The sequence below is a fragment of the Phaethon aethereus genome, assembly GCF_964289735.1.
Source record: "Phaethon aethereus genome assembly, chromosome: 13".
Classification (NCBI taxonomy): domain Eukaryota; kingdom Metazoa; phylum Chordata; class Aves; order Phaethontiformes; family Phaethontidae; genus Phaethon; species Phaethon aethereus.
In genome coordinates this window covers 9,295,733-9,305,765 of record NC_138589.1, presented here as the reverse complement: position 1 = coordinate 9,305,765, position 10,033 = coordinate 9,295,733, and the positions used below count along the sequence as shown (strand labels likewise).

At 42.5% G+C, this 10,033-nt stretch overlaps 1 protein-coding gene across 1 annotated transcript; it reads left to right on the top strand.

Annotated features, from left to right (window-relative positions):
* Positions 1–3,117: 3,117 nt before the first annotated feature.
* Positions 3,118–5,347, top strand: UQCRFS1 (ubiquinol-cytochrome c reductase, Rieske iron-sulfur polypeptide 1; the record flags this gene model as incomplete). Its single annotated transcript, XM_082005701.1, has 2 exons — positions 3,118–3,388; positions 4,737–5,347. Exons 1-2 carry the CDS (start codon positions 3,178–3,180, stop codon positions 5,345–5,347), a joined length of 822 nt encoding a protein of 273 aa, XP_081861827.1. The 5' UTR covers positions 3,118–3,177.
* Between the last annotated feature and the right edge of the window lie 4,686 nt (positions 5,348–10,033).

Below are 10,033 nucleotides of genomic sequence, written 5' to 3'. Positions count from 1 at the left end.
AGACAATCCTGTTTCACAGTGCCACTGCCTGAGCAGAAGGCTATCCGTACGTCAAGGCTGTAGCTCTGCGGGGGCAGCCAATAGCTTCCCTGTTGCAAAGGGAGGGAAGACTATTATGGCACTGTGCCTTCTTGTCTCTTAAAAGCGCTGCCCTTACTCAGTGTGAGTGGCCTGCATCTGCCAAGATTCATTTTATGAACTGAAATGCCACCCTGAGAATAGCCCTTGGGGTGGATTTGGTTTTAATGTGCTGGAGAATGTCATTTGCTGCCTGTTGCATGAGGGAAGGAGCTGACAGCAGCATTAGTTTGTTTCAGATTATTTTTCAGTGCAGTCAAAATGGTGAAATCACACATATTATCTAATTAAAGAAGCTAAACATACAAATTAACTTACTTCTGCCTTGCATGCTACTTACATGGCATATCATCTTAGAAGATGTACTTTTAAATGAAAACAGAAAACCCATTTTATTTCCCTTTGAGAAGCTGCGCAGAGCAATACCATGAACCATTTTAGGACTACCCGGGCAGGTCAAGCCAAATCTATTGCTGTTGATCAGACCAGATGTAGAGTATTCTTAACAGAAGAATTATTAAATCCACCATTTTTTTAAATATTAATGTAGTATTTTTAAATACTTTGATTTGCCTATCATCCACACAGGGACAAGCAGTGTGCATGGTCAGAAAAAAATTACTAGAAACAGAGCTGTTTGTTAACTTTTTGCTACTCAAAAATATAGCAGGAACTTCTGGAAAATAATCCATTCTATCTTCAGGAAAGCAACTTCTGTATGTTCTTCACAAATAATCAAAAGTACTTCAAAGATACCCAAACAGTACTGAAATTTCTTCCTTTAATGGAAAAGCATTTAAGGTATGTGGGAGAGAAGAAGGTGAGGGGTTTTTTTAAGCTAACTGTGGAGATCTAAAGGTGCAACAACACGCAAGCTTCCCGTACCATTCACACGGCTGAATGAAACTGATTTGAGCAAGATAAAAATTGGACACAATTGTTTCCATCTCAGCCCATTTGTGATTGAGAATGGAAGAAATATGTATTTGGCGATAATTACAGCTGCCATGTTCCTTCACCCTCCTAATCACTGATGATAAGAATGAGTTTCTGGGGAACTATTTGATTTCCCCAGCAGTCTGAGCTCCAGACTGAACATGCTGATGAGCAGTGGAAAACACTGAAGCTGTGGCAGCTGGAGGCTGCCCACAGAAATGTGGTTATGAACGTAACAAGTGTATTGTAAAACATGCTTTGCATTTTTCAAACTCAATGTAAAATCTATCGCCAATTTCTCACCAAATTCCTATGACAAGCTGTTTTTTCCTACTTTGCAACTAATCCAGCAGGACTATAAAAAGACAAAAAGAAGCTAAGAAAAAAGAAACAAAGAAATAAAAAGGGGCAAAAATCATATACTGCATAAGGAATGAGAAATAATAAAGGGCGTATGTTACCTCAGAAGTAGCACAATTTTCTTTCAAGTACCGTTTCTGAATGGCATTTACACACCTCCAAATCATGTCCTAACAGTAGCAAGGGAAGAGAATGTTAACCCCTCCAAGGCGTTTTGGGATCACGTTGCTTTGTTTAAATGAACCCCTGTCCTGCAAAAAAGGTGCGGGACCACTCACATGTCCCCACAATGCTTCCCAAACCCGTCTTTGAAGTGCTGTACAGCTTAATGACTTACACTTGCTCTCCAGTATCATCAGAGATATTCTAGGATAGGACTTAGTACACTTACTGTCCTTTCAAAACATTATCAGAAATACCTCAAAATGAAGAATTACAATAAAAGAGGGGGAAAAAAAAAGTATGTTTGTAATAGCACTTAACTGTTTTTTATGACATGAGGTGACACCAAGAGGAAAATCAACAACGCCCTTTATGTGAACAGACCACCTCGGAGTGCCAAACTCAAACACAGCTCTGGATTCAAGAGCACTAACAAGGCAGCTACAAGCTTCCCGAGCCAGTCCCAGACCTGGCAGGAGACAGGCACAGGCAGGATGAGCCCCATCACCGCTCCTCCGTCACTAACTGTAGTACAGGGGAAGGAAGTGAGCTGTTTGGATCCAGGAACTCTCAGAGGGAACATGAGATAAAACTCATTGGAACAGGCCGCCCAGGGAGGTGGTGGAGTCACCATCACTGGAAGTATTCAAAAAATGTGTGGATGTGGCACTTCAGGGCACGGTTTAGTGGGAACAATGGCGTTGGGTTGATGGTTGGTCTTGATCTTAAAAGGTCTTTTCCAACCTTAATGATTCTGTCATACCTGGGACACAGTGAGCAGAGGTATTTTCAGACAGTAATTTCGGAAAAGAGAGTAATGGTCACGTGTTTGGGGTAATCCGATACAGAATTTGTTTCCTGGCAATGCCTAGAACTCAGCAAAGATCAAGACCCTTTTGTGCTTGATATTGTACTTAGTTGCTGAAAGTACTCTTCATCCTCAAGATCTGATCGCTGAAGTAGGTAAAGTAGCCAAGCTTTTGGAGGGGAAAAATTGTACCTTGAAATTAAAAACGGGGTTTGGAAGATGAAAAGTTAAGACCAGACCAAGGAATTAAGATTAATTCTTACAGTTCCCAACTAAGAGATAGACAATGCTACCCTGGCAAAAGAAAACACCGTGACCGACTCCGCCTCCCCGTCAGCCTCAGCACACCAATGCCACACGCGGCTGGCTACTGATCACAACCGGGACACCCACTGCGTCATCTTCACACCTCTTTCCACAACCTCCACCAGCACCGGCCTGACGTTAACCCCATGACTTCAGTCCTATTTTGCGTCGCTCTCTCCTGAGCCCCCTCGCTGCCTGCATCCCCACCGCTCCCGCAAACACTGCACTTGTAAGACACGGCGCTTTACTGAGGCGGCGCCCGGCGGGCGTAAGGGCTGCTCCGACCGGGCGGCTCCCTGAGCTCACGCCCGCCCCCCGGCAGCTGCAGCTCCGCCTGCGCGCTGCGGCTGGGCCACAGGGACGCGCAGGCAGGAGCAGTGCCCGCCCCGCGCCGTGACCTGTAACACTATCGCCCAACGGCGCTGCCGTGACGCCGACCGCGCGACAGTGACGTCACCGCGCGTGCGCAGGCTCCCGCCGCCGGGAAGGTCGCAGCGGTGACCGGGCCAGCCGCCGCCGCCATCGCCATGTTGTCCGTGGCCGCCCGCTCCGGGCCCTTCGCGCCCTACCTGTCGGCCGCGGCGCACGCCGTGCCTGGCCCGCTGAAGCCGCTGGCGCCGGCGGTGGCGCGTCGGGCCGAAAAGGTGCCGCTAGACGTGCCGCGGCCTCTGCTCTGCCGGGAGTCCATGAACGGCCGGTCAGCCCGCGGGGGCCTCGTCGCCGGTGCCAGCCTCAACGGTGCGGGCCGGGGGTCGGGACGCCGCGGGCCGGGCCCTGGGGCAGCACCGGGGAAGCCGCTCGGGTCGGGAGGCGGGGGGCGGGGGAGAAGAGGGGCCTCGGCGCAGCGGCTGGCGAGGGCGTCCCGGCGCTGGAGGTGGGCCTGGCAGGCTGCGGGAAGCAGAGTGCAATGTTAGCGGAGAACCCGGGCTTGTGCCTCCCGCCACCCCCCCCCCCTTTTTTTTTTTTTAATTAGTATAGTTTAGCCATTCGTTCTGAGCCAGTAGTATGGCTTTTAGAATTTCGAATTTCAGTTTAATTTCTCTGCAGCTAAAGTCCTATAGCAACTACCTCCACTACGCTGAGTTACTTGTAAATAAATGTACATATTTTCCCCATTATATTGCATATAAATCCCTGAGAGTTCTTTTAGGTACTTCGAGAGAATGCTTTTTATTAACTTTTGTTAACTTTGTGCCAGCTGCTAGAAAAAATAAAGACTAAATAGTTATTTTCAAATAGCAGAGAGTGCAGTTTGACAAATAGTATGTTCTGTCTTTGGCTGATAGATGTTAATTGAGGGAAGCAGCTTTTTGCTTCTGGAGAAAGTAGTAGAAGGCCTCTTAGTTAGCCGTCACATCTTGTTAGTTTAACACAGAGGTTTGATTTGGGAATCCCTCTTGAAAAGCTTGGGAATTGGATAGTTACTAGCTTTATCCCTAAATCCTTCCATGAAGTGAGCTTGGATGGTAGGTTCAGAAATTATTTACTGTGGCAGTTAGCTTTGACAACAGTTTAATATAAAGGGGGATGCCAGATACTGCATTTTTAATCTTAAAAATGTGTAACCACACACTTAAGTAACTTCTATGCCTTTAATAACCTTAAGTCAAAGGAAAGCACAAAAGTGTTAAGCTACAGATGTGCAAACTTCACTAAATCACATTTCTTCATAGCAATTTTTTTCAGGGAAGCATTTGACTAGAAAACAGGTTTGTCTGTTCTTAACCTAGTCATGGTATTGTGCAGGAGTTTTTCCTTGAAAGTTTCTGAAAACACAGTTTACTTCAAACCCAAAACTTCTCACAGATTTTTCTGCATCGTTACCAGCCTTCGTGTAGTTTTCAATTTTGACAGTAGTTTTGAATAGCTAAAACAGTTTCACAAATCACTTGTTTACTGAAAATACCTTCTGGAAACCATTTTCCTACAACTTAAAATTGAAGTGTATAATTAGCAGAATCCTACCCAGACTTTGGAGTAACTAATACCCACTATTCCAAAAATTCAATTTAAAAAGTATAACTTAAAATACATCATAATATTTTTTACCTGAAAGTGTTTTTATTTCATCTTCCTTTTCTTGCAGCACCTGCTAGTGTTCGTTACATCCATAATGATGTTGTGGTACCTGACTTCTCTGCCTATCGTCGTCAAGACGTTCTAGATGCCACCACATCTTCTCAAGGCAGCAGTGAAGCTAGAAAAGGGTTTTCCTACCTGGTGACTGCAACAACATGTGTAGCAACTGCATATACTGCTAAGAATGTTGTCACCCAGTTTATTTCCAGCCTGAGTGCCTCTGCTGATGTGCTAGCATTGTCAAAGATTGAGATCAAGTTATCTGACATTCCAGAAGGCAAGAACATGGCTTTCAAGTGGAGAGGGAAGCCCCTTTTTGTGCGTCACAGAACCCAGGCAGAGATTAATCAGGAAGCTGAAGTTGATTTGTCTAAACTGAGAGATCCACAGCATGACTTAGACAGAGTAAAGAAACCAGAATGGGTCATATTAGTAGGTGTCTGCACTCATCTTGGTTGTGTTCCCATTGCTAACTCCGGAGATTTTGGCGGTTATTACTGCCCTTGCCATGGGTCCCATTACGATGCCTCTGGCAGAATTAGGAAAGGTCCCGCTCCTTATAACCTTGAAGTTCCAATTTACCAGTTTCTTGGCGATGATACAGTGGTGGTTGGCTGAATAACGAGGTGCTTGCTCACTTTCATGTTCCTATGAATGTACACTCAAAAGGGGTAACAGATTCTGGAATACTGTAATACCAGATGATCCTGAAAACATATTAGCTCTCTGGATTCTCAACCAGAAGTATGTTCAAATACTTTTCTGTGTTCAATTTTAATAAAAACTTGGAGTGAGCACTTGTTCCTGACTTAGAAGAATGTGTATTTATTTGTGTACTGACTTTTAGCATGTCTAGTCAGCGAGTTACTACAGCAGACCCAGAATATCTTTACAGACCCTTGATTCAAGATAACAATGGCTTTGTAGCTCAGTGTCTTCCTTAATGTTTTCATTATTTGTATTTTTTTGGTTTTTACTGCATTATGGGAAGAAAAAAAAAAATCTAAAAAAGATCTTGCTATGAACTTCTAACAGTGTTTGGAGTAAGTTTCAGTATAGAATCCTATGAGATGAAATCCTTTTCCTTCCAGTGGTTTTTTGTTTGCTTTCAAAGGAACAGAAGCAAAAAGTAAATAAAAACCTACCTAGAAAAACAATCTTTTACATTGTTCAGAGGCAGCTTATGGTTGTTTGCCTAGAATGGTAGCAAGGTAATTTTATGATGCTGTGGACAAAAATAAGTGCATCGTGTTATAATTACAAAATTATTTTTCTACTTGCGGATAAAGCTTGACCTCACACATATCTAAACATCAGATCAGGTGCTTAGGACATGTTAGGTGCTTAGGAAATTTGTGACACTTCCAAGTTGAGAAGGAAGTAAAAAGGGAAATCCAATTACAGAGAGTGAAAAATAAACCTTAAGAAGTACTCAGTCTGGACTAATCTTTAACATCAGACACAGCAAAAGGTTGTCTTGCCATCAGAGGTATTTTAAGATTCTATGTATGTGAAAATTATCATTTTGTATTACCTATAGGCTAAGCTCAATAAAGGCCAAAACTTTGAAACCTCTCTTGCCTTGATACCGACTCTGAAGGCATGGAGAAAAAATGCAGCCTGAAATGGATCTTTTAACCAGTATTGGTCCTGCCAGTGCACAGGTACGATTAATTTGTACCTTTGTACAAAACAAAGCTGGCAACTGCCTACAGTAAATGAGAAGACAAGGGTTGCTGTTTCCAGGGGAGGAAAAAACACCCACCCAATAATCTGCCATTCCTGTTTGCTTCCCGTTCTTTACTGCTGCTCTGCGAATGCTTGTCTTGCTCTGCATTAACGTGCTCCTCCAGTTGCAAAACAAAATACAATCCTCGAATTCCCTGCGTCTGGAATGTTTAGCCTCACATATACCACATGTATAGAGCTGTGATGACAACTGGGTTAAAGGTAAAGTTTTAAATAGGATTAATCGGAACATTGATGCATATAGCTTACCTGTTCTCAGATGATTCAGTGGAAAAGATGACCATAAATGACTACTACAGAAGTTCTTAGGTATGCATTTTACACCATTTCATAAATTTGAGCTTTATACCTTATCATTATGTCCACAAAAACATTCTCAAGAACCTTTTTTGGTATAACGAATCATGCTAAACCAGTACTGAAAGAGATATTCCCAAACTTGGATCTTAAATAATTGATATTCATATTTGTGACTTGTATTACAGGGTTGATCTTTCCTCAAATTTCGTATTTCGAGAAAAGCTTAGTAACACCTGATGCAGCATTACAGCATTGCTCATCTGCTCTCAGGTACCTACTCTTACCTCATCCTAAAAGTGCTTTTTAGCCCACAGATTATTTACTCCTAACCTTTGTTTACATAATCACTAAATGACTTTGGTACCAGTAAATTTGCCCCCTGTAAAGCAAGGAATGGCCAGGGCAGCTTCTGAGTTGATAAGTGAACACCGTGAGAGCCCAAGTTGTTACATCACAGCTGGGCTTAAAGGGTCACGCATAAAATTATTTGCAGAGAATAAGCTGTTAAGTTACAAACCGACTCGATCAAATCTTGCCAATCTACAACTAATGCAGCACCATGGCATCGAACGCATTTGAGAACAAAAGGGAGTTGGACTAGATCATCTCAAGAGGTCCCTTCCAACCTCGGCGACACTATGATCTGGAAAGAGTAATGTCCAATTATTGTATTGTCTGGGACAGAAGCTCCAGAAGGCCCAAACTCCCTAGGGGGGAAGGGTCACTCAAGCAAGGGTAAACCTCCACGCAGTGGTGTGCTGGTTGCCAGTAACGAGCTCATAATGACCTTGTAAGCTAAGATGTCCTTGGAAGGAGCTCTTAGTACTGCCCCTAATTACAGACATTACCACCACACAAACAGGTAATGTTATTACCCTTTTCTTGGCTAGCGTAGCCTGTGGGGCTGGAAGTACAAGTGTTCAAGTACACAGAAAAACACCGCTATATTTTATTAAATTCTGAAGATTCATTGTATTGCTAAGAAGTAATCGCTTGCTGGGCTTTACTACATCTATCTATTTCCACTTTGACTCCCTCCACTTCACTAACGGCCTTACCAGGCCAACATCAGATCCTTTTCGCTTAAACTGTTTGCCAGTGAAAACAAAAAACAAACCCGGAGACTTCACAAAGCTAACAGGGCACCTCTCCCCTTCCAAAAATGTATGAGGCCCCACTTCTCTCTTTACAACCGGGGTTTCCTCATATTTGTGTAAGCCAACTCTGTGCTCTGCAGGGTTTTCTTTTTGAGCAGCAGTATGAAGTCAGACTTCTCCCTGTGCCTCGCATTGTCAGCCGTATGATGAGTCTGCTTTTGCCAGCCAGCCAGCATCATTTACTGCTGTTGGCTTGACAGGGTGGCAGGAGCTAAAGCAAGGACAACTTTGATGCTGGTACAGGTTTGCCAGGTCGGTCGGTGTTGGGGCCTGATGTTTTTCAGCAGCAAAGCTGTAAAGCACAAGCCCATGCCAGAGAGAGGAGCTGCACTGCGAGCCTCTTAGATACGGAACAGGAGCTGCGTATCTGTTTCCTCTCAGCTAGTTACTTTTTCTCCTTTACAACAAAACAGTCTTTATGAAGTTGCTGAACGGAGTTCATGTTTATCTAATAAAAAAAAAGCTCTTCAGAGAAGGGGAATAAAGATACTAAAATCAAAACATAATTTTTAATATTTGACATTTCAAAGGCTTTGTCTTTCCTTTTCTGTATCTTTAGAAGAGGGACAATATTTTTAATGGTTACTACTATCAAAGGAATAATTAGTGCAGAGTGTCTAAATGAAAATTCAGAATATTAAGTCATTTTCATTGCTAATGACGTGGGGTTTTTTTAACCCTTCTGACTTGTTAGGTCCACTTGTCAGAACTGAAGACAGTTTCCCACACAGCCTCTGTACAGTCATTAATGTATGTTCTTGCAAACCAAATGAGGCAGTGTTCTCAAAGGCCATGTTGCACAGCAGCACAATTATTATTAAGGACACTCTTGCCACCAATCACCAACAAAATCTACATGAAGAAGAAACTATGAAGAGGGTTCCTAAGCAGTTCAGGTATATCTGAGGAACACAGTAGTCAGTTCCCCAGTTAAAGGCGTGTTCAGCGTCTGAGCAATACATTCCTCATCAGTAGAAGTGACAAGTGACAGAACAATAACAACCCTTCTCCAACCTTGAAAAAGAGAAAAGTAAATAATTTATAGACGGAAGGAAAGAGTTTAAAGCTACTGAAGGTTGGATGTCCTCCATGGATAAAATTTTCTCAGCTACCTACAGATGATGTTTATTTTACATGTTAATTGCTTCACAGAGCTGGGAGCACTTTTCATTATTCAAATGATTTGCATTCTAAGACAATTTTTGGTTATTTATAGTGTTGGGAAGCCCTGGCTGTGATCTGTATTAACTGTGACAGATTCCTGCTTTCAAGTAATTTCTTTTCCTTACGTTTCAGGAATAGTTTTGAAGAGATGGCTAAATGAAAAATACCTTTCATGTTAATAATGAAGGTGTTCCTGTTTCTGAAGGTCTTAAGCACTTCATGTCCATTAAAGTCTTGCAGTTTTGTTGACCAGTATACGTTTTGCAATCACCATAAAAATCCAAATTTTCTCCCGTCATAACCTTTTAAAACTATGTCATTTACACAGGTCCAGATCAAAAGTATCCATTTATCTCGGGACCTGCTTTGATACACCTGCAATCTGGTGGCGTTCAGAGTGATTCCCCAGGCTATAGCACCTAATATATTCAGATTAGAGCTCACACTGATTCTGCTACTATTAAAAGTACTTGGCAGTCCTGCAAATCATGATCTTGAGTTAAAAATCTGAAAGAGCAGAGAGAAATGTGATGACCATCTGCAAACAGCCAGAGGAACTGCAACATCACACAGCAACCGCAGCACTACCAGGGATACACCTCACTCCTCTGGAGAGTCATTCCAGAGCATCCTCCCTTTCTTTTCCTGCAAGCTGGGAATTCACCCCTATGCAATTACAGCAGCAAATAAAGAGGGAACAGCTTTCAAAAGTTACTTTTGTCCAAAAAGCAACCACTTAATTGCAAATATAATGATAAATAATTTGTCATGTGGTGTATATTATGACATTTTAAATATTACACTAACAATATCAATTATAACAGCCTTTATTCTTGCAGAAAAAATGTGTTTATCTTTTTTTTTTTAAAAGGAAAACACAAGAGCTTTTATGCACTAAAAGCAGAGGAAGAACATATCTGTGTAATTAGAAGAC